The following is a 25,593-nucleotide window of genomic DNA, read 5'->3' on the forward strand; positions in this document are numbered from 1 at the left end:
TTTCCTTCCTTTTTAAATTTAAATAATAGTTATTCATCCAAAACAAATGTAGCAAAATCTTAAATACTTTCATTTTTTATATGAGATGAATAGTTATGTTGGTAAATTTAAATAATTATTAAAATGAGTTTTGTTTTATTGCCTTTTTTCTATTCCAGCTCTTTTCTTTATATTTTTCACTTTTCACTTTGATATCTCTGCCTTATTGAAGTGTTTTTAAGAACACAGATACCTGACACCTCACAGAAAAGCCTTTAAACCCAATATGCATGCATGTGTGCTAAGTTGCTTCAGTCATGTCCAACTCTTTGTGATCCTATGCACTGTAGCCCACCAGGGTCTTCTGTCTATGGGATTCTCCAGGGAAGAATACTGGAGTGGGTTGCCATGCCCTCCTCCAGTTAAACTCAATATATTCAAGGTAAATTGTTAATGTTTTATCATGTTTCATTGACTCTACCTTGCCTGTGGTTTGTAAAAAGTGAAAGTGAAAAGTTGCTGAGTCGAGTTGGACTCTTTGCAACCCCGTGGACTGTAGCAGCCCACCAGGATCCTCTCTGTCCATGGAATTCTCCAGGAAAGAACACTGGAATGGGTAGCCATTCCCTTCTCCAGGGGATCTTCCTGACCCAGGGATTGAACCTGGGTCTCCTGCATTGCAGGCAAATTCTTTACCACTAGCGGTGGTTTGTAAGGTCCACTGGTATTTCATGTACTGTTAAGATAGAAGAAAATACTGCTGATTACTTAAAAAATGAATAATAATATCATAAAATGGGGCTTCCCTGGTGGTGCTAGTGGTAAAGAATTCACCTGCCAATCCAGGAGATGCAAGAGATGTGGGTTCGATTCCTGGGTTGGGAAGATCCCTTGGAGAAGGGCATGGCAACCCACTCCAGTATTCATGCCTGGAGAATCCCATGGACAGAGGAACTTGTCAAAATTGTTTACTGTAAAATCTATGAAATATAATACATGTGTGAAAAAGGTTTTCATCATACTATAACATGTGGTGCCTTTGTACTTTGTTGACTCTTATAAAAGACTAGAATGAAGGAAATGATTTGACTATTTCATGTTGAGAAGCTGATCAAAACTTGATTTTTACCTTGTTTTCTGTGGTTCCCTCTATGTTATTATATTCAGTAAACATTTTTATGTCTACTATGCGCTAGCCCTACTGATGACAGTAGCTAACATGCACACACACATATACCCACACCTGTCTTTTACTCTGTGCTAGACACTATTTTGAGCACTTTATATATTGTCATTTACTAAATTTTACATTATCCCTATGAGGTAGATACTATTACTATACCCATTTTACCAAATAGAAACCTGAGGCACAGAGAAGTCAAGTGACTTGACCAAGGTCATACAGCTAATAAGTGGTGGAGCTAGGATTTGAATGTCCTAAGATTGTCTTAACTCCAGTCTATGGTGTCAGCGGTATTCTCAGATACATAGATCATTGACATATTGTGCCTTCCCTCAACACAGCTTATGAAACAGTGTTTGAGGGTGTGTTGATAACTTTGCATAAAATTATTATTATTTTTTTCGGTAACGAATTTTTACTTTTATTTGTGTTTTTAGGACATTCAGTCAGAAGAAGGCTGCTATTGAAAGAGAGTATGCACAGGTAAGCTTGCAAGAGAAGGTCCCCATTCTCTCATCCTTCTTTGGCTTACAGGCAGATATGGTTGTTGGAGAGAAGCATTGGTATCCCTGCATTCTCCTCTTCTTTGGCTCTCTCACTTTTTCCCTCCTTTTACTCCATTTGAATCTTCAGATGAGGAACTGAGTTGCTTCTTACTACAAAGAAGTTTATGAACATTCTAGGAGAAAATAATATTCACAATATTCTGAAGTATTTACAAGTATAAATAATAGTGAATAGATTTTACAAGTATATATATTCACAACCGTACATTTCATCCCTACGACTCATTTATTTTGTAACTGAAAGTTTGCTCCGTTTGATTTCTCTTACCTGTTTTACTTACCTGGTTACTTGTCTCATAAAAAGCTTTTTCGAATAATCCAGGTTTTTTCCTTCATGATTAGATTTAGGTTAAATTTTTAACAAAAATACTGCACAGGTGATGTTGAGTCTAATGAGGTTTTATGGTTTGTTGTGACAGATAAACTAGAGCACATCACTGATATTGCCAATTTTCTAGCCTGATTGAATCTTGAACAGTGATAGCAGAGCATTTTATCATTTATCAGTTTTCAAGATCAGTTTTCATGCCTTTTCTGTTTTTTGTTTGGTTTTTTCATGCTAAAAAAAATGAATATTTGTTATGTTAAAAACATTTGCAAGGCATAATTAAAGAAAAATTAAACATCTGAGAATGTTTTAATTTTAACTTACACATTTCAGTTTAAATTATTAAATTTTTTAAAATGTCAAAGCTGGTGTATTCTTAGCTTTCATTTATACACATTTAAAAATCCACTGAAAATCAGAACATTTATCTCTTGCTGTGGAAATTCCTTTAGAGAGTCTGCTGGTTGTTAAATTGAAAGTATGTGGAACGTTTATGCTGCCAACTATCTAATGGATAATATTTGATAATGACACTTCCTTTCTGGGACATTCCATAGTTTTGGCTATTTGTTGTTGGTACATCATCTAAACAATCAAGACTATTTAAATATATTTAAAAGAAATGGGATCATAATTTATGTGAACAACTTCTTTGAATTTTTAGTTTTCTTTATCAATTTTACCAATTTTAAAGCAGTCTTTTAAAATATGGTAGTCGTGTTTTTGTTTCTTTCTTGTATTTAATATTCTTTTTTTCCATGTGGTATACAATAGGTCTTTGTTGGTTATCCATTTATAGCAGTGTATTTAATATTCTTTTAAGTATTTTAATATTTTGGTTCATCTCTGTCAGGAGCTAAGTCTTATGAATATTGATAATTTCCTTAGTTGAACTGTAGGTGAATGGGGAATCTATGCTCTATAAGGAATTACTCTAATTTTCTTATGAAAGTATTATTTTAAAATTAGTATATTTAAAGATATACCACTTTTCATGTGTTGAGAAAATATTTTGAGCACTCTTCCAGCTTTTGTGGATATGCGTGCCAAAAAAAGAAGAAAAAAAAAAAGTCCTAGTACTTAAAGAACTTCTATGGTTGTATATTAACTTCCAATTAAATGTATTAAATTCATTCTCTTCAGGGAGTTCCCTGGTGGTCCAGTGGTTAGGACTCTGCACTCTGTCAAGGGTTTGATTCCTGTTTGGAGAACTAAAATCCCATAGGCTGTGAAGTGCAGCCAAAAAGAATAATAATAAAATTTAAAAATAAAAAAAATTCTCTTCAAAACAACTAATGTGGCATTATAGTCAATTGAAAAGAATGACGTTATTACTTCATAGAAGTTATTATTTATGGTATATGTTCATCTACACAAAGAATTAATGCGCCAAAAAGTTTGAGTGTTATTTGTGAGATTTAGAGATCATACAGATGAGCTGTCCCAATAGAAAAATATGAAGGAAAAGAATTTAAGTGGGATTGATCAGATGACAGCAACTTGAAAAATAGTACCTTGAGTACATGCAACCCACTCCAGTGTTCTTGCCTGGAGAATCCCAGGGACGGGGGAGCCTGGTGGTCTGCCGTCTATGAGGTCGCACAGAGTCGGACACGACTGAAGCGACTTAGCAGCAGCAGCAGCAGCAAGTACATGCAGACTAAACTTGTAATATGTTTTTAGGGGAATGTTAGAAGAAAGAAAGAAAACAATACTGTATATCCTTATTTACACTTGAAGGAATTTGAGCCCTGAATTTTTTCAGGTTTCTTGCTACTTTCAATTTCCTATAAGAACATTAATGTTTTATTTTTAAGCACGGTTTGTGAAATTCATTTTGTAATTCTTCAGAAATAATAGATGTATGGCATATCTATTTATACAAATAGAGCAAATGAATCTCTAAAAACACAGAAGCAATGTGAGTCATTAAACAGCATTAAGTATTAGGGTAAAATTTAGTTTGGCTTTTGACTACAGTTAGCTAACCACTGAGGTATTGGTAAAATTATTTGGAATACTCAAACTGAAGTTGCTAAAGGCGAGTTCTGTGTATTAATATACTTCCTGTAGTCTTTGGCGGAATGCTGGTAGTGAAGGAAGGATACAAAAGGTTACTGTGGCTGGAGAGAAAGAGCAGGAAAAGTTTGTGGGCTTTAAGGGCGGCTCCTTGTCTGAGGACACAGAGCAAATACGGACACTCTGTCAAAAAGCCTGTGGTATCATACAGTCACACCTCAAGTACAACTTTTTGCTATTTTTATTCTTTTAAGAAAGAAATATATGAAGAGTTGGGCATACTACCCACTATCCTGTGTATGTGGCAGGGTTCTTTTTTGGTGAATTTCCTCACAGTAAAAGTTTCAAATGTAACTTAATTTAGCTGTGTACAGTTAGCTTTCTGGCCATTGCTCTTGAAGAATCATTGGTAAAGTTATTTAAAACACTGGACTATATACTTGGAATTTTCTATTTTGCTAGCCTTGTCCTGAAGAGCAATAAAGATAATTATCTTGAGAAAAAGTTGAGGATTATTTTCTGTGTGCATGTTGATACTTATGTTTTAAAATTATTTTACTTTTGAACTCCTTAACTTATGCAACAATAATTAGAAATAAATTTTGGGAGAAAAGCAGACAGATTTTTTTCCTCAAAATATTTGATATACATAGTTTGATTTTTAAAGTTTTAAGAACTATTAGGAGAAACAGTGGTAGATCTGAGTAAATGTTAGTATTCTTTGGCATGTAGATTTGCTATTATAATTTTGTCTTTTTTTAAGAAACTTTGTTATATTTAGTTTTATTATCTTGTTTGTTTATTTGTTTTAATTTTAAGAACTTATTTAGCTCTGATCACACATATAATTGAGGATTTATATGCAGGATATACTTTTAAATTTTATTTTTTATTTTTTCATTGAAGTATAATCAATTTACAATATTTTATTAGTTTCCCAGTGTACATACAATATAGTGATTCAGTTTTTTGCATTTTATATTCCATTATACATTATTATAAGAAATTAGGTCTAATTCCCTGTGCTGCACAGTAAATCCTTATTGCTGATCTATTTTATATATAGTAGTTTGTTAATTTTATACCCCTAATTTGTTCCTTCCTCCTTTCCTCTTCCCTTTTGTAACCACAAGTTTGTTTTCTATGTCTTCGAGTCTCTTTTTATTTTGCATATACCTTGATTTGTATTTTTAGATTCTGCATATAAGTGGTATCATACTGTATTTTCTTTCTCTGTGTGACTTACTTCACGAAGCGTTATGTTCTCTAGGTGTGTCTACAGTGCTGCAAATGGAGGTATTTCATTCTTCTTTATGGTTGAGTTAATATTCCAGTGCATGTGCCACGTGTGTGTATCTCATATCTTCTAAACCCAGTTGTTCCTTGATGGGCACTTGGCGTTGCTTCCATGTTATCATGGCTGTTGTAAATGGTGCTGCTGTAAACATTGGGATGCATATATCTTTTCAAATTAGTGTTTTCATTTTTTCCTCATACAGATCCAGGAGTGGAATTGTTGGATCATATGGTAGTTCTATCTTTAGTTTCTTGAGGAACCTCCATACTGTTTTTCATAGTGGCTACACCAATTTACATTCCCATCAACCATGTAGAAGGGTTCTCTTTTCTTTAATGGCTGGCTCCTTAAAGGGAAAAAGTGGAAAATGACAGGAGGGAAAACTATTAAGTCTGAGAATGAGGAAGAAAAAGAACTGAAGAAAAGAAAACAGAGCCTAAAGAAACTGTGTGATACTATCAAACAGACTAATTATACATTGTAGGAGTCCCAGAAGGAGAAGAGAAAAGGTTAGAACTAGGCTTTGAGTGGTGTTATATCATGTTTGAACAGGGTATGTTCTGCTTAGTCTTTTTTAAAAAGAACCTTTAAATAAGGATAGTGGATATAGCAGGACAATACACTATTTGCATTGTTAAAATAGGAATATTTTTTGATGTTATCATAAATGAGATTGTTTTCTTAGTTTTCTTTTTGTATAGGTTGTTGATGTAAAGAAGCACAACTGATTTTAGTATGTTGATTTTTGTTTTCTTCAACTTTAATAAATTCATTTATTCTGATAGTTTTTTTTTTTAAATAGAGTCTTTAGCATTTTCTGCATATGGGATTATGTATTTGTAAACAGAGATAATTTTGCTTTTTCCTTTCTGATTTGGATGCCTTTTCTTTATTTTTTCTTGTCTGATTGCTCTTGCTAGTACTTCCAGCATTATGTTGAATAGAAGTGGCAAGAGTGGGCACCTTATGTAAGTTGTGTATATAACTTTTTAATCATGTTTTGGACTAGTAAGTTTTAAAGTCAGGAATCTAGTCAGTTTGATTTTTAGGTGATTGATGGGCAAATTGTGATGATATCTAGTTATAACAATGTTACATTAATATGTTACATCTGAGATTGTCTATTTAAAATAGAATATTGGCATATGTAGTATATGTATGTTTACATATTACTATGTAATGCCTGATTTTCAGAGTCATTTGTGCAGTAATAACCTCAGATCTTAATGCCAAGTTGCTATAGCATAAACCTGACTGTTTTCATGACCTTTAGAAAAAGTGTTGTAGAACTTTTAAAGAATGCAGAATTGGCAGTCCTGGCAGCTCAGTGCCTCATGCCTCTCTTAGTTCACCTAAAGGCTGAGGTATTCTCATTCCTGGTATTACTGTGGGGGTGCAATGCATTACGTGGGAAGCTCTGATTTAGAGCTAGTAGATAAGGAACATATTCTCTTTTAGAGCCTCAAAAAGAAACCAAGGCTGCTGACACCTTTATTTCAGACTTCTAGTCAGTAGAATTCTGGGAGAATACATTTCTTTTTTAAAAAATGTATTTATTTATTTATTTGACTGTGCTGGGTCTTCGTTGTTTGGTTTTTCTCTAGTTGTGGCGAGTAGGGACTACTCTCTAGTTGTGATGCATGGGCTTCTCACTGCGTGGCTTCTCTTGTTGCAGAGCACGGGCTTGAGAGCATTTGGGCTTCAATAGTTTCAGGTCCCGGGCTTTAGATTACAGGCTCAGTAGTTATGGTGCATGGGCTTAGTTGTCCTGTGTTGTGTGGGATCTTTCTGGACCAGGGATCAAACTGGTCCATGTCTTTGGTATTGGTAGGCGGATTCTTTACCACTGAGCCACCAGGGAAGCCCTATTTCTCTTTTAAGCCACCTGGTTTATGATACTTTGTTACAGTAGCTCTTGGAAACTAATATAGTAACTGACAATGATTTTCTTATTCTGGTATTAATTTGAGACTCTTGATGTAGCTACATGTATAAATATGATTGAAAAGAGGATATTTTCCCTCCTAACTTATGATAACCATAGTTTTTGGAAAGACTCTATACATGGACATCACCAGATGGTCAACACCGAAATCAGATTGATTATATTCTTTGCAGCCAAAGATGGAGAAGCTCTATACAGTCAGCAAAAACAAGACCAGGAGCTGACTGTGGCTCAGACCATGAACTCCTTATTGCCAAATTCAGACTGAAATTGAAGAAAGTAGAGAAAACCACTAGACCATTCAGGTATGACCTAAATCAAATCCCTTATGATTATACAGTGGAAGTGAGAAATAGATTTAAGGGCCTCGATCTGATAGATAGAGTACCTGATGAACTATGGAATGAGATTCGTGACATTGTACAGGAGACAGGGATCAAGACCATCCCCATGAAAAAGAAATGCCAACAAGCAAAATGGCTGTCTGGGGAGGCCTTACAAATAGGTGTGAAAAGAAGAGAAGCGAAAAGCAAAGGAGAAAAGGAAAGATATAAACATCTGAATGCAGAGTTCCAAAGAATAGCAAGAAGAGGTAAGAAAGCCTTCTTCAGCTATCAATGCAAAGAAATAGAGGAAAACAACAGAATGGGAAAGACTAGGGATCTCTTCAAGAAAATCAGAGATACCAAAGGAACATTTCATGCAAAGATGGGCTCAATAAAGGACAGAAATGGTAGGGACCTAACAGAAGCAGAAGATATTAAGAAGAGATGGCAAGAATACACAGAAGAACTGTACAAAAAAGATCTTCATGACCCAGATAATCACGATGGTGTGATCACTGGCCTAGAGCCAGACATCCTGGAATGTGAAGTCAAGTGGGCCTTATTAGAAAGCATCACTAAGAACAAAGCTAGTGGAGGTGGTGGAATTCCAGTTGAGCTATTCCAAATCCTGAAAGATGATGCTGTGAAAGTGCTGCACTCAATATGCCAGCAAATTTGGAAAACTCAGCAGTGGCCACAGGACTGGAAAAGTTCAGTTTTCTTCCAATCCCAAAGAAAGGCAATGCCAAAGAATGCTCAAACTACCGCACAGTTGCACTCATCTCACATGCTAGTAAAGTCATGCTCAAAATTCTCCAAGCCAGGCTTCAGCAATATGTGAACCGTGAACTTCCAGATGTTCAAGCTGGTTTTAGAAAAGGCAGAGGAACCAGAGATCAAATTGCCAACATCCACTGGATCATGGAAAAAGCAAGAGAGTTCCAGAAAAACATCTATTTCTGCTTTATTGACTATGCCAAAGCCTTTGACTGTGTGCATCACAGTAAACTGTGGAAAATTCTGAAAGAGATGTGACTATCAGACCACCTGACTTGCCTCTTGGGAAACCTGTATGCAGGTCAGGAAGCAACAGTTAGAACTGGACATGGAAAAACAGACTGGTTCCAAATAGGAAAAGGAGTATGTCAAGGCTGTGTATTGTCACCCTGCTTATTTAACTTATATGCAGAGTACATCATGAGAAACGCGGGGCTGGAGGAAGCACAAGCTGGAATCAAGATTGCCGGGAGAAATATCAATAACCTCAGATCTGCAGATGACCCCACCCTTATGGCAGAAAGTGAAGAAGCACTAAAGAGCCTCTTGATGAAAGTGAAAGTGGAGAGTGAAAAAGTTGGCTTAAAGCTCAACATTCAGAAAACGAAGATCATAGCATCTGGTCCCATCACTTCATGGCAAATAGATGGGGAAACAGTGGAAACGGTGGCTGACTTTATTTTTCTGGGCTCTAAAAATCATGCAGATGGTGACTGTAGTCATGAGAAGAAAAGATGCTTACCCCTTGGAAGGAAAGTTATGACCAACCTAGACAGTGTACTGAAAAGCAGAGGCATTACTTTGTCAACAAAGGTCCAAATAGTCAAGGCTATGGTTTTTCCAGTAGTCATTTATGGATGTGAGAGTTAGACTATAAAGAAAGCTGAGCGCCAAAGAAATTGATGCTTTTGAACTGTGGTGTTGGAGAAGACTCTTGAGAGTCCCTTGGACTGCAAGGAGATCCAACCAGTCCATCCTAAAGGAGATCAGTCCTGGGTGTTCATTGGAAGGACTGATGTTGAAGCTGAAACTCCAATACTTTGGGCACCTGATGCAAAGAGCCGACTCATATGAAAAGACCCTAATGCTGGGAAAGATTGAGGGCTGGAGGAGAAGGGGACGACAGAGGATAAATTGGTTAGATAGCATCACTGACTCAATGGACATGGGTTTTGGTGGACTCCGGGAGTTGGTGATGGACAGGGAGGCCTGATGTGCTGCGGTTCATGGGGTTGTAGAATCGGACATGACTGAGTGACTGAACTGAATTGAGTGCTCCTCAATAGAGCACTGCTTAAAAGTATTGCCCATGTGAGAGACGTTTTTGCACTTTAAATCACCAGTTCAGTTGAGTTTAAATTTGAAATTCATATCTGAAATAAGTTTTTATCTTTTCTCTTAATGTACATGTTATGTCTTTTATGATTAGCAGTCACAAAGGTCTCTTGTTTTTTGTATCTGAACATCAGTTGTTCTGTAGTAAGTAGAACTGTCTGTCTCTTTGATGAATTCTTTACATAACCTGCAGAGTGGCTTCTGGATAAGCAGCATAGCCTGATTTTAAATCAGCTGGTCTCAAAGAATGTAAAAATGGGTGAAACTCCATCCAACCTTTTAATATAATGTATGAGTAAAAATAATGAGCAGAAATTTGATTTTAATTTAAGTTTAAATTTAGTTTAAACTGATGTTACTCTAACATACGGAGAAGGCAATGGCACCCCACTCCAGTACTCCTGCCTGGAAAATCACATGGATGGAGGAGCCTGGTAGGCTGCAGTCCATGGGGTCGCTAAGAGTCGGACACGACTGAGCGACTTCACTTTCACTTTTCACTTTCATGCATTGGAGAAGGAAATGGCAACCCACTCCCAGTGTTCTTGCCTGGAGAACTCCAGGGAAGGGTAGGCTGCCGTCTCTGGGGTCACACACAGTTGGACACGACTGAAGCAACTTAGCAGCAGCAGCAGCATTCTTAACATAAATTGTTGCTCTTTCTAATTCTCTAAGTTGATTTGCTTTATGGATTTTCTGAGAAAGCAGGAAGTGACCTAATGCTTTTGCTTTAGAAGAAGAAACCATAACACTGCCCAGGAAATACTCACCCCTCACTTCCCCACCTAGAGAGTCCTTCAATACAGGATTATATTTCCCTCGTGATTTATGTCTAGTACTTAGTACAATATCTGGCACACCATAAATGCTTAAATAACATTTGATGGGTAAAATGAAGAATGCTTTTTTCATGTCTGCTATGAAAATTCTAACTCAGAATAGGAATCAATAAAATGTTATTCTTAAGCCAAAAAGGTGATATTGTTAGAAAGAAATAAAAGCATATCTTTTGACCATTAATTGATAGCCACAGGTGGCTTGTGTAATGTGAATTTCTCCTTTATAGTCTCAGAAATCAATCATTTATTGAAGTTTATATTTAAATAGTTTGCAGAAACTTTATGTCTCATAGTAGGATTAAACTCTTACATCCACTTAATGACATTTGCATTCAGTTTTTAAAATATTATATGTATATAATTTAGCAGAATTATACTCTTAGTCTTCACAAACTAATAAATGTAAACTAAACATTGATTCAAGGAGTATTCATTTGTATTGAACTGCTGTTAATGTTGTTAACTAATTTTAATGAACATATATTAAAATAATTTTATTTATTTATTTATAACTGCAGTGGGTCTTAGTTTCAGCACGTGGGATCTTTCCCTGTGGCGCGGGCTTTTTGTTGTGGTGCTTGAACTCCAGAGTGTGTGGACTTAGTGACTGAGGTGTGTAGTAGTTGTGGGGCACAGGCTCGGTTGCCCTGCAGCATGTGGGGTCGTAGTTCCCTGACCAGGAATTGAACCTGTGTTCCCTGCATTGGACGGCACATTCTTAACCTCTGGACCACAAGGGAAGTCTCCAAATATTTTTTAGTGACTTAAACGTTAGAACTCGATGAGTTGTGAAATATAAGCAAGTGGTTTCTTAAATCATTTTTTTCAGGGTCTCTACAAAGATAAATAAAACTTGATTCTTTATCCTCAGAGGATTTAGTCATGTAGGATAAAGCAGATATGAGAATGAATATATAGTATAAGGCATAAAGAATAAATAGTAGAAGGCAAATCAAGTAGTTTCTCAATCACTACTAAGTAAAAAGTACTAATTTAGTAGTCTCTCAATCACTACTAAGTAAAAAGTACTAATTTAGTAGTTTCTAAATCACTACTTAGTAGTGATTTAGTAGATTCTAAAATCTTGTATTTAGTAAGATTATAAAGAGAAACAATACATATAATAGTGAATGATAAGAGAATACTGTGGATAAGGCATTGACTATCAATTACTTTTGGAATAAGATATGCCAGTTCTTAAACTGAGGCTCTCTTTGTCTAGTTTGGCTCAGTTCTTAAGCACTGGGGCCCATTTTCAATGCTTTTAGATTTGGGGAATTAGGCATCTTGACTATTTGCTAAATATGGTTCTCTAGAGAATAAGAATTTTCTAAATGAAGAATATAACTTGATGGTTAAGAATATGGTGTGAATCCTAAGTCTGTCACTTACTAGCTGTATAACCTTGGGTGGTTTACTTAACCACTCTGTGCTTCGGATAACCAATCTATAAAAATAGTATGATGATGATGATGATGATAATACCATATAGAGTGCTGCTGCTAACTTGCTTCAGTTGTGTCTGACTCTGTACGACCCCATAGACAGCAGCCCACCAGGCTCCCCCGTCCCTGGGATTCTCCAGGCAAGAACACTGGAGTGGGTTGCCATTTCCTTCTCCAATGCATGAAAGTGAAAAGTGAAAGTGAAGTCGTTCAGTCGTGTCCGACTCTTCGGGACCCCATACACTGCAGCCTACCAGGCTCCTCCATCTATGGGATTTTCCAGGCAAGAGTACTGGAGTGGGGTGCCATATAGAGTAGAATAGAATAGAGTAGTCATTTGTCTTTATTTCTTATTAGCATATGCATTCTCATGGATAGACACTTCATAGCAGAATAAATGACTGGAGAGTCTAAGATAAGATAACAACGCATGTGAATCTATGTGTGTGTATGCACACACTCACATAGATTAAGAATCCAATTGTAGTGAAGTGAGATTATAACTATACTTAAAATAAGGGCAGGGAAACTGAGCATTTTTGTTACTGTTGTTGTTCAGTTGCTTGGTCATGTCCGGCTCTTTGCGATCCTATGGACTGCAGTACACCAGCCTTCACTGTCCTTCACCATCTCCCAGAGTTTGCTCAAACTCACGTTCATTGAGTCGGTGATGCCATCCAGTCATCTCATCCTCTGTCATCCCCTTCTCCTGCCCTCAGTCTTTCCCAATATTAGGGTCTTCTCCAATGAGTCAGTTCTTCACGTCAGATGGCCAAAATATTGGAGCTTCAGCTTTTCAGTCCTTCCAATGAATATTCATGGTTGATTTCCTTTATGATTGACTGGTTTGATTTCCTTGCTGTCGGTGAAACTCTTAGGAGTCTTCTCCAGCACCACAGTTTGAAAGCATCAATTCTTTGGCACTCAGCCTTCTTTATGGTCTAGCTCTCACATTTGTACATGACCATTGGAAAAACCATAGCTTTGATGAGCATTTTAGAGCAGTCTAGGATTTTTAATATATCCCAGGTTTCAGGAAGAGAGCAATTGCTTTTTGCTTTTTTATAGAGAACATTGATGTTTAGGTCAGAAACAGTGCTGGAATTCTGAGCGATCTAAAGCCCGGATGCTAGTTACCTAAGTACCTTCTCTGATTTTTTAAATATTTTCTCTGACTCCTTAAAAATGATCAGTACAAACTGAATGAGACCCCCCTTTTCTTCTATTTAATTTTCCATTGTGTGCTGTTAACTAGTTCTCTATTTCTGTTTTTAATTCAAATAATTTAATTTGTACTTGTGAAGCAAGTACAAATTTAATTTGTACTTGTGCTTCCTTCCAAATTCTTTCTTTGCAGCCAAGTATATTGTAGTCACTAAATTTTTCAACTGTTGTCATATTGAAAGGATGTTAAAATGTTAATATGCTTAATTTTATTCCCTTTTATTATTAATACATCTAAACATGCAACAAAGTTGAAGAATATAACAGTTAACACCCATATACCCACCTACCATTTAGTATACTTGCTATATATAGCAAGTATATATACACCCTACCAGAGAAGGCAATGGCACCCCACTAGAGTACTCTGCCTGGAAAATCCCATGGACGGAGGAGCCTGGTAGGCTGCAGCCATGCTAAGGGTTGGACGGGTTGGACACGACTGATCGACTTCACTTTCACTTTTCACTTTCATGCACTGGAGAAGGAAATGGCAACCCACTCCAGTGTTCTTGCCTGGAGAATCCCAGGGACGGGGGAGCCTGGTGGGCTGCCGTCTATGGGGTCGCACAGAGTTGGACACGACTGAAGTGACTTAGCAGCATACACCCTACCATTTAGTATACTTGCTTTATCACGTATCTATCCATATTTTGGTCTTTCTTTTATTTAGTGTTCCATTTTATTTTTGATGTGTTTCAAAGTAAATGCAGACATCAGGACTCTTCCCTCTAAATTCCTCAACTAAGCTTTGTTTTTGAAGGATCTATTTTTCTCCTTTTTTATTTCATTCAGCACTGATGTTTTAAAACTTTTTATTTTCTATTTATTTGGTTTATTTTATTATTTTTGTTATGACTGCACTGGATCTTCATTGCTCTGCATGGTCTTTCTCTAGGTGCCGCCGGCAGGGGCTACTCTTTGCTGTGGTGCAGGGGCTTCTCATTGCAGTGGCTTCTCTTCTGTGGAGCACAGGATCTAGGTGTGTGTGGGTTTCAGTAATCTCATCACTCAGGCTCAGTAGTTTGAGCACGTGGGCTCAGTAGTTGTGGCGCATGGACTTAGTTGCTCTACAAAATGTGGGATCTTCCCAGACCAGGGATGGAATCCATGTCCCCTACATTGGCAGGCAGTTCTTATCCACTGTACACCAAGGAAGAAGTCCCATTCTCCCTTTTTAATAGAAAAGACAGGTTGGCAAGCTACAGCCATCTGGCTTGACACCTGCTTTTATAAGTAAAGTTTTATTGGACCATAGTCAGGGCTCATTTGTTAGTGTTATCTCTGGCTGCTTTCTTGCTGCACTGGCGGAGTTGACACAGGGATCATATGGCCTGCAAAGCCGAGAGTGTTTACTCTCCGCCCTTTACAGAAAAAACCTGCAGCCACTCATACAGAGGCCATGGAACTTCTTTCTGATTCACTGATAGTGATTTTGTCAATCAAGGCATTCATTTTCTATCCTATTTATGTTGAGCAAAAATCTTCCTTTCCAGGCAATCTTCTTGGATGCATGACAGTCTTTTGGGAATTTGAAGACTGCTTGTATGCTTGCTCTCATCTCTTTCTGCAAGTCTGTGCACCACTCCTAGTCTTCCCAGTCGTAAAATTGTGTAGTTTATTCAGTTCACACTTGAATGACCTATGTAACTCAGTTTTAAACCTTTCACCTATCTTGTTTCCTATCATTATTCCTCAGACATTGATACTCAGGTCAAAATCCAGTTTGTTAATCCTATGGGTGTGATTGGCTCAGAGCAGTCTGTTTCTTCTGTATTTTAATTTTTATTAAGTTTTACTATGCATTTCTTATGTACTGTTCACCCAGTGATGTTATTACTGTTCATATGGGCTAAGATGCATTATCCTTACAGGTAGCTATATTATATTAGTGGCTTTTATTGAACTTAAATTCAGAACCACTAAGTCTTTTATGTATCTTACTGTTATAGCAGATCTTCTCCATTCTTTTCTGAACCCACAGCAGAACTTTTACCTTTGTGAGAGTCCACTGTATCGACATAGCTGACTTTGCCAGTTTTATTGAGAAGTTTTTGCATCTTGAGTCTGTCATTCTTATGTTTTCTATTTTTCTTAGCTCTCCTGTGAGAATTTAATAGTAGTTACTTCATCATCACCTTGCTACATGTGCACAATCATTGAACACAAGTGCAATTTTTGTGGGAGTTTCTCGTAGAACTTGTGGTAAAGTGAATAATTTCTCAGCAAATAATCCTCTCCCATCCTTTTCCTTGGGCTGATATATTCATCTCTGACTCACTGACTTTGGACTTGATCATACGGCTTCCTTGAGCCAATAGAATGGAGATGGAAGTGGCAGCAGGCAATTTCTAAGATGAGGCTTTAAGAGCCCTGCGAAATTTCTTTTAGCTCTCTTGTACTTCACCCATTTCCAACAAGAAAAAAAAGATTGCTTCAGTTAATTATTGCCCCTTTGGATTGGGGTCCAAAATAAAAGATAAGTGAAGGAGCACTGAACTTGATTCACAAACCTAAAGCAGAGATGCTCCAGCCAAATCTGAGTTCATAACAAATTTGTATTTAATACTGTAAGCCATTGGCATTTTTGGAGTTGTTTGTTATGCAGCATTAGTTCACCAATAGCTGATCCTTATACGGTTAAGCAAGCCATTCTGTTTGTAGGGAATCGTCTCTAAAATGCCTATTACTTGTAAATAGCAAAGTGATACTAGACCATCTTGAACCCTGGGTGAAAGGAGATCAGAGGTAAATTTTGTGCTAAGATGCATGTCCATGGCAGAAGATAAGAGATCCTCTGAGGAAAGGGACTCTAATTACTAAATTATACAGGATACACAGATATATGCTACTGCTCTGGCTTGTGCCTCAAATGCTTTGGGTCATTTCCTTACTTCTTTGCAGTTTGATTTACTACCATTGCTCGGTTTTTCTACTTTTATCTACTCTGTTTTCCTATTCCTCTTCATGTTCTGTGACGTTTTATCACTTTTGGAAATAGTATATGTTTTCACAGACTATAAGTAATATGTAAAGAAATAACAGAATAAGACCACTGGAGTTCTAGTTCTGGCTCAATCATTTGTTAACACAACCACTCCAAATAAGTTACTTACACCATTTCCTCTTTTTCATAGTGGGGTTAATAAATAACTCACAGTTGCTGCTAAGCTGAAATGAAATGACAGAGTCATTGGCTCAGCATCATTTGTATATAGTCGTTTAGGAAATACTTATTGAGTGAACTCTGAGGAATACAGTGCTTTGCATATTATAAAAAAATCAATGCATTTTATGGCATTTTGATAATCACAGTCCTAGAAAGTACTTGTTGGTATCATATTGATGCCAAATGAAAAGAAAAAAGAATTCGACTTCTATCTGTGGAATAAAGAAGATAAATATTTGCTGCTGGAAATCATGGAACAGTTTTATAGATGTGTTTTGTGTTACATCATGGCTTAATACTTTATTTCAGGACTGTTTACAGTATCCTTGAAAGTGAATAGGTATTGTCAATAGCTGTTGTCTTGTTTTTGTTTTATTATTTTTTTTAAATTTTGGTTGTGCTGTGTCTTCATTGCTGTGTGCAGGCTATCTCTAGTTGCGGCGAGCGGGGGCTACTCTTCGTTGCTATGCTTGGGCTTCTCATTGTAGTGGCTTCTCTTGTTGTAGTACAGAGGCTCTGCTGCTGCTGCTAAGTTGTTTCAGTCGTGTCCAACTCTGTGCGACCCCATGGACTGCAGCCTACCAGGCTCCTCCGTCCATGGGATTTTCAAGGTGAGAGTACTGGAGTGGGGTGCCATTGCCTTCTCCGACAGAGGCTCTAGGCACAGGTTTTAGTGGTTGTGGTGCATGCTCCACAGCATGTGGAATCTTCCCGACCAGGGATCGAGCCCACGTTCCCTGTCTTGTCAGGCAGATTCTTATCCACTATACCAATAGGTGGTATTTTTTGTTCTATCTGAAGAACAGATATTAAGAAATAAAACTGCCTTTATTCATATAGTTCTATCTTTATTCATATAGTTACTCTTTATTCATATAGTTCTATCTATATGAATCCAAGGCAGAATATAAGATTGTTTATGCTCTGTTCCCTCTTGTAGTTTACATTTATTCAGAATATAAATTCAAGTATATCACGCCACTGAGTATTATGAATGATCATATTCTTTTAATATAACCTTGGATAAGATACAGTGAAAACAATGAGGCTAACAACTTTTCTCTCCTATTATTTGGGCATGTATCAGACATTTTGACTGGTTCATAGGAATCTTTTTGTTTTAATTTAAAAATTAGTTGTAATTTTACGAATTCACGTATTGCAGAGTTACATACACTAAAATCAATTGTCTTCTTTAGTTTCTTTTCAAATTCACCTCCTTTTGTTTGGCATGAGTCTTTTCCTTGCACAGGGGAGGTATTGATAGGCCAGACCTGAATGTGGCTTGCATTATTTCTTCTCACTTTCCATTTGCCAAAACTTAGTCAAACGGTCATATCTAATTTAAGAGGAGGCTGGAAAAATCTCATCTGTGTGTATGCCTTGAAGGAGGGGAAAACATGGATACCAGTAAAGCTAGCAGTCTCTGCTATATGTTTGATTTTAAAATTCAGAAATATTTTTTTAATTCTGAAAAATTCTGTACTGCTGAGTCAGTGTTTTAAGAGAACAATAATAATTGTATGTAATTTAATTGATTAATTCCTTTAGTTACACAAATAGTCAATGGGTCTGGTAACCCAAATAGGAAGGAACAATTAAAGAAATAGAAATTTTAAGTGATATATTTTAAATTCTTGGCAGGTTGCCCAGAAAAGTAGGTGGAGAGTGATAAATATTTGTCTATGAAAGCTAATAATATTTGCATTCACTACTTAATAGAGGCTTTTAATGATTTAATCTATGATGCAAAGAGTTTTGTCCTATACCTAATAGAAATCTTGTGTGTATTTCATTACATATATAACTGAGTATTTCATTTTTTAAATGATTATGTAAATGGTATTATGATTTTAAGTTCCACTTTTCATTGCTGGTTTGTAAGAAAGTAAGTGACTCTTGTGTATTAACTTTGTATCCTGCAACCTTACTGCAATTATGTCATTAGTTCCGGAGGGTTTTGTTGTTGTTGATACTTTAGGATTTTCTGCATAGACGATCATGTCATCTGCAAACAAAAGGCAATTTTATTTCTTCCTTTCCAATCTGTATATCTTTTATTTCTTTTCCTTGTCTTATTACATTAGCTAGTATTTCCAGTATGATGTCAAAAAGGAGTAGTGAGAAGGGGCACCCTTGCCTTGTTATCTTATCAGGAAAGCTTCAAATCACCCACCACTAAGTATAATACTAGTATTTATCAAGTTGAGAAAGTTCCTCTTTATTCCTAGTTTGCATGCATGTATGCTCAGTCACTTTAGTTGTGTCTAACTCTTAAATCCTATGAACTGTAGTCTGCCAGGCTCCTCTGTCAATGGGATTCTCCAGACAAGAATACTGGAGGGGGTTGCCTTGCCCTCCTCCAGGGGATCTTCTTAACCCAGGGATCAAACCCATGTCTCCTGTATCTCCTGCACTGCAGGTGGATTCTTTACCCACTGAGCCACCTGGGAAGCCCGATTCCTAGTTTACTGAGAGTTTTATCCTAAGTGGGTGTTAGGTTTTGTCAGATGCTTTTCTGCATCTGTTAATATGATAATGTGACTTTCTTCTTTTTGGCCTGTTGATGTGATGGATTACATTAATTGATTTTCAAATGTTGAATCAACCTTGCATCAGATCAGATCAGATCAGATCAGTTGCTCAGTCGTGTCCGACTCTTTGTGACCCCATGAATCGCAGCACTCCAGGCCTCCCTGTCCATCACCAACTCCCAGAGTTCACTGAGACTCACGTCCATCGAGTCAATGACGCCATCCAGCCATCTCATCCTCTGTTGTCCCCTTCTCCTCTTGCCCCCAATCCCTCCTAGCATCAGAGTCTTTTCCAATGAGTCAACTCTTCGCATGAGGTGGCCAAAGTACTGGAGTTTCAGCTTTAGCGTCATTCCTTCCAAAGAAATCCCAGGGCTGATCTCCTTCAGAATGGACTGGTTGGATCTCCTTGCAGTCCAAGGGACTCTCAAGAGTCTTCTCCAACACCACAGTTCAAAAGCATCAATTCTTCGGCGCTTAGCCTTCTTCACAGTCCAACTCTCACATCCATACATGACCACAGGAAAAACCATACCCTGGGATAAATCTCACTTGGTCATGGCATATTTTATGCATCATTGGGTTCCATTTGTTAGCATTTTATTGAGAGTTTTTGCATCTACACTTATGAGTTTAAAACTGTATGCTGGGAGGGATTGGGGGCAGGAGGAGAAGGGGACGACAGAGGACGAGATGGTTGGATGGCATCACCGACCCAATGGACATGAGTTTGGGTAAACTCTGGGAGTTCGTGATGGATGGCGAGGCCTGGCGTCCATGGAGTCACAAAGAGTTGGACACGACTGAGCGACTGAACTGAACTGAATTACTTTATAATGTTGTGGTGGGTTTTGCCATACATCGACATGCATCAGCCATGGGTGTACCTGTGTCCCAGCATCTTGAACCTCTTCTTACAGTTCTACTAGTTTTTGTCTCACGTGGTTTAGTGCTCTGTTGTTAGTCATATGCATATTAAGCATTGTTATGTCTTTATGAAGAACTGGCCCTCTTATTAATGCCCTTACTTATACCTGATAACTTTCCTTGCTTTGAAGTCTGCTCTGTGTGAAATTCATGTAGCTACTCTTGCTTCCTTTTGATAACTTTAGTATAATGTATTTTTCTCCATCCACTTACTTTTAATCTATAAATGTCTTTATATCAAAAGTGGGTTTCTTGTATACAACATATCATTGCATCTTATTTATTGATCTACTCTGACAGTGTCTGTCTTTTACTTGATGCATTTAAACCACTGGTGTTCAGAGTAGTTACTGATATTGTCAAATTTATATCTACCATATTGGTTACTATTTTCTGTTTGTTGCTGTTGTTCTTTGTTCCTTTTTTAGTTTTCCACTTTTTCTCCTGCTTTTTGTGGTTTTGACTGGGCCTTTTATATTATTCCATTTTTGTCCTTTCTTAGCATATTAGTTATATTTCTTTTTAAAATTTTTTATTGTTTGCCCTAGAGTTTGTACTATACTGCTGCTGCTGCTGCTAAGTCGCTTCAGTCGTGTCTGACTCTGTGCGATGCCATCTATTTGCCATGAGGTGATGGGACCAGATTCCATGATCTTAGTTTTTTAAATGTTGAGTTTTAAGCCAGCCTTTTCACTCCTCTTTCACTTTCTTTTTTTTTTTTCCTCTTTCACTTTCATCAAGAGGCTTTTTAATTCTTCTTTGCTTTCTGCCATAAGGGTGGTGTCATCTACATATCTGAGGTTATTGATCTTTCTCCTGGCAATCTTGATTCCAGCTTGTGCTTCATCCAGCCTGGCATTTTGCATGATGTACTCTGTATATAAGTTAAATAAGCAGGGTGACAATATACAGCCTTGACGTACTCCTTTCCCAATTTGGAACCAGTCTGTTTTTCCATGTCCAGTTCTAACTATTGCTTCTTGACCTGCACAGAGATTTCTCGGGAGGCAGGTAAAGTGGTCTGGTATTCCCATCTCTTTAAGAATTCTCCACAGTTTGTTGTGATCCACACAGTCCAAGGCTTTGGCATTAGTCAGTAAAGCAGAAGTAGATGTTTTTCTGGAACTCTCTTGTTTCTATGATCCAATGGAAGTTGGCAGTTTGATCTCTGGTTCTTCTGCCTTTTCTAAATCCAACTCGAACATCTGGAAGTTCTTGAACTGTTGAAGCCTCACTTGGAGAATTTTGAGCATTACTTTACTAGCGTGTGCTGCCGCTGCTGCTGCTAAGTCGCTTCAGTTGTGTCCGACTCTGTGCGACCCCACAGACGGCAGCCCACCAGGCTCCTCCATCCCTGGGATTCTCCAGGCAAGAACACTGGAGTGGGTTGCCATTTCCTTCTCCAATGCATGAAAGTGAAAAGTGAAAGTGAAGTTACTCAGTCATGTCCGACTCTTTGCGACCCCATGGACTACAGCCTACCAGGCTCCTCCGTCCATGGGATTTTCCAGGCAAGAGTACTGGAGTGGGTTGCCATTGCTGAGTGCAATTGTGTGGTAGTTTGAACATTCTTTGGCATTGCCTTTCTTTGGGATTGGAGTGAAAAGTGACCTTTCCTGTCCTGTGGCCACTGCTGAGTTTTCTAGATTTGCTGGCATATTGAGTGCAACACTTTCACAGCATCATCTTTTAAGATTTGAAATAGCTCCACTGGAATTCCATCACCTCCACTAGCTTTGTTCGTAATGATGCTTCCTAAGGCCCACTTGACTTCACATTCCAGGATGTCTGGCTCTAGGTGAGTGATCACACCATCATGATTATCTGGGTCATTAAAATCTTTTTTGTATAGTTCTTCTGTGTATTCTAGTCACCACTTCTTAATATCTTCTGCTTCTGTTAGGTCCATATCATTTCTGTCCTTTATTATGCCCATCTCTCATTTCTTAATGAGACCTCTAGTCTTTCTCATTCTAATGTTTTCTTGATTTCTTTACATGATTACTGAGAAAGGCTTTCTTACCTCTCCTTACTATTCTTTGGAACTCTGCATTCAGATGGGTATATCTTTTTTTTTCTCCTTTACCTTCAGCTTCTTTTCTTTTCTCAGCTATTTGTAAGGCCTCCTCAGACAACCATTTTGCCTTTTTGCATTTCTTTTTCTTGGGGACAGTCTTCATCACTGCCTCCTATACAATGTCACGAACTTCTGTCCATAGTTCTTTAGGCACTCTGTTTAAGCATATAGAATAAGAATAGTTTTTATTTCCACTTTGCCAGACAACATTTATCTTATGCCTATAGATGCGGTGGTCAAAAGTTAATCTATTTCTGTATATATCTTATTGATAAGTGAAGGTATAACCTATAGAAGAGACTTGGTATTGTTAAGAAAGTAGAGCAGAGTTACGCAGCAAGGAGAACTTAAGGAAGAGGGTGGAATAAGCTGTGTATGCCGTCTGAGAAATAGACATCAAACACAAGGACACATACACAACCCTCCCGATTGCCACCCGTGCCCCTGAATACATACAGTATATAGCCTTTTCACATTGGCGTCTTTCACTTGGTAATATGCACTCAAGACTCTTCCATGTCTTTTCATGACATGTGTTTGTGTATGTGTGTTTTTAGATCTTACACATATTGTGGTGGTAGCCTTAATGAAAGCACTTTGCCTACACCAAGGGAAAAAAAAAAAAACCTGCTTGTTTTTCCACATGACTGCAGAACAATTATAGCTTCTACTAGGAGCCCTTCTCCTGTTCCTGGGAAAATAGCTGGGTTGGCTGGCATTTGCATAATCGTCTTTAGGGCTATTGTGGGTGGGTTTGGACTGCTGACACAGAGCTGCAGACTGGCCACCTGTCCAGAACTTGGCTTTTGTGCAACATTATTATCTATTTCTTTATAGTGTTATTTCTGAGTGATGAATACTTTGATTAAAATATTATGAAACCATTAGGAAATGTTTATGTTGAGCTTAATTCTTCCGTTTGGGGGAGAGAGAAATTTCCTGTCTCTTCCACTGGCACAACTATATATTTCCATGCCCCCTCTGGCATAGTTTTGTAACTGCCTTTGTGAAATTATCCTCATGAATATTAATTAGGGATGTGAGAATTTAAAAGGAAACTTCAAAATGATTTGTATTCATTCTTCTATAAATTATAAATTAAGTATTGTCTAATGTTTTGTATGCGTCCATTTCACTTATGTGGAATAGTTAAACATTTGAAGTCAGCAAAAGAAGAAGAAATATCTAAGGTCTTGAAATGCTAACCAGTCCTACTTCATTCAGTTTCCTTGATAATGAATCCCATAACTCATTTAGGAAGTCTCTGTCCTAATAGTGCACACATTGCTGTTTTAACTAATTTTATTAGTCATCTGTATTCAGTCTATGATGGGAAATTTTTGTTGTTTTTTTACACTTACATATGACATAATGTTGATATTTCTTGTACATAATAATCAACTGAATTAAATTTTTATGTTAAAATTAACCTATAATTGATTGACCCTATAATCATACTATGTAAGGGAAGTCTAAAAATCAAAGAAGTGATCAGTGACTTAGTAGGCATTTTTTAAAAAAATTACATACCAGAGTTATTTGAGGACAAAATTTATATGGTTGTGACAGTCACTTCTCATAGTTCTCATTAAATATTTATTGAATGAATTAAAGATTGAATACTGCTGAGAGACATTATTAAATACCTGTAGTATACACATCAGGTACTTTTTTAGTGTGCTGTTTCATTTGTTTAATGCAAGTCTGTTTTTTGAGGTAGATGGTATTCTTATTTTTTAATAGACTTTAAGTTTTAGGAGTTTTAGGTTTCCAGTAATTTTGGGCAGTAAGTTCAGAATTCCCACATACCCTCTGCCCCTGCACATGCATGGGGCATGTGGGCATGTGACTTCCCTATTAACATTCTACACCAGAATGATACACTTGTTACAGCCAGTGAACCTCCATTATCATTATTATCACCTGAAATCCATAGTTTACATTAGGGCTAACTCTTCATGTTATACAGTCTATGGATTTTGATAAATGTTTGGTGACATGTATCCAGCATCATACTATCACACAAAATAATTTCAATGAGCTAAAAATCATCTGTGCTCCACCTGTTTCCCTTTTATCCCTCCTAACTCATGGAAACCTCTAATCTTTTTACTGTTCCATAATCTTTCTTTTTCTAGAATGTCATATGGTTGAAATCGCACAGAATATAGCCTTTCAGCTTGCCTTCTTTCCCATTATGATATCTAAGGTTCCTCTGTGTTTTTTATTTGAGAGCTCATTTCCTTTGAATGCTCGGTAGGTGTTGTGAGAGGCATCAGAGGGCAGACACACAAACCATAATCACAGAAAACTAGTCAATCTAATCACACGGACTACAGCCTTGTCTAACTCAATGAAACTAAGCCACGCTGTGTGGGGCCACCCAAGATGGGCAGGTCATGGTGGAGAGGTCTGACAGAATGTGGTCCACTGGAGAAGAGAATGGCAAACCACTTCAGTGATGTTAACAGTGATGTTAAAGCAGAGACATTACTTTGCCAACAAAGGTCCATCTAGTCAAGGCTATGGTTTTTCCAGTGGTCATGTATGGATGTGAGAGTTGGACTGTGAAGAAGGCTGAGCACCGAAGAATTGATGCTTTTGAACTGTGGTGTTGGAGAAGACTCTTGAGAGTCCCTTGGACTGCAAGGAGATCCAACCGGTCCATCCTAAAGGAGATCAGTCCTGGGTGTTCACTGGAAGGACTGATGCTGAAGCTGAAACTCCAATACTTTGGCCACCTCATGCAAAGAGTTGACTCATTGGAAAAGACTCTGATGCTGGGAGGGATTGGGGGCAGGAGGAGAAGGGGACGACAGAGGATGAGATGGCTGAATGGCATCACTGACTCGATGGACATGAGTTTGGGTGAACTCCGGGAGTTGGTGATAGACAGGGAGGCCTGGCATGCTGTGATTCATGGGGTCGCAAAGAGTTGGACACAACTGAACGACTGAACTGAACCACTTTTACGATTGTTCAGTCACTAAGTCGTGTCCGACTCTTTGTGACCCTATGGACTGCAGCACACCAGGCTTCTCCGTCCTTTACTATCTCCCAGAGTTTGCTCAAGCTCCTATCCATTCAGTCAGTGATGCCATCCAATCATCTCCTCCTCTGTTGCCCCCATCTCTTCCTACTCTCAGTCTTTCCTAGCATCAGGGTCTTTTCCAATGAGTTGGCTCTTCAATTAGGTGGACAAAATATTGGAGCTTCAGCTTCAACATCAGTCCTTTCAGTGAATATTCAGGGTTGATTTCCTTTAGTATTGACTGATTTGATCTCCTTGCAGTCCAAGGGACTTTGAAGAGTCTTCTCCAGCACCACAATTCAAAAGCATCAATTCTTCAACATTCAGCCTTCATTCTCACATTCGTACATGACTACTGGAAAAACCATAGCTTTGACTGTACAGACCTTTGTTGACAAAGTGATGTCTCTGCTTTTTAATATGCTATGTTCATCATAGCTTTTCTGCCAAGGAGCAAGCTTTTTTAAATTTCGTGGCTGCAGTCACCATACCCAGTGATTTTGGAGCCCAAGAAAATAAAGTCTGTCACTGTTTTCATTTTTCCCCCCATCTATTCGGCATGAAGGTGGGACTGGATGCCATGATCTTAGTT

At 37.8% G+C, this 25,593-nt stretch overlaps 1 protein-coding gene across 1 annotated transcript in view; it reads left to right on the forward strand.

Annotated features, from left to right (window-relative positions):
• FCHSD2 (FCH and double SH3 domains 2) overlaps positions 1-25,593 on the forward strand; it is a 238,764-nt gene that overhangs the window by 35,439 nt on the left and 177,732 nt on the right. The window contains exon 3 of the mRNA XM_006064686.4: positions 1,600-1,645. Within this exon, the coding sequence (XP_006064748.1) occupies positions 1,600-1,645 (46 nt within the window). The remainder of the gene's footprint in view (positions 1-1,599; positions 1,646-25,593) is intronic.

This window comes from Bubalus bubalis, chromosome 16, assembly GCF_019923935.1.
Source record: "Bubalus bubalis isolate 160015118507 breed Murrah chromosome 16, NDDB_SH_1, whole genome shotgun sequence".
NCBI classification, from domain to species: Eukaryota; Metazoa; Chordata; class Mammalia; order Artiodactyla; family Bovidae; genus Bubalus; species Bubalus bubalis.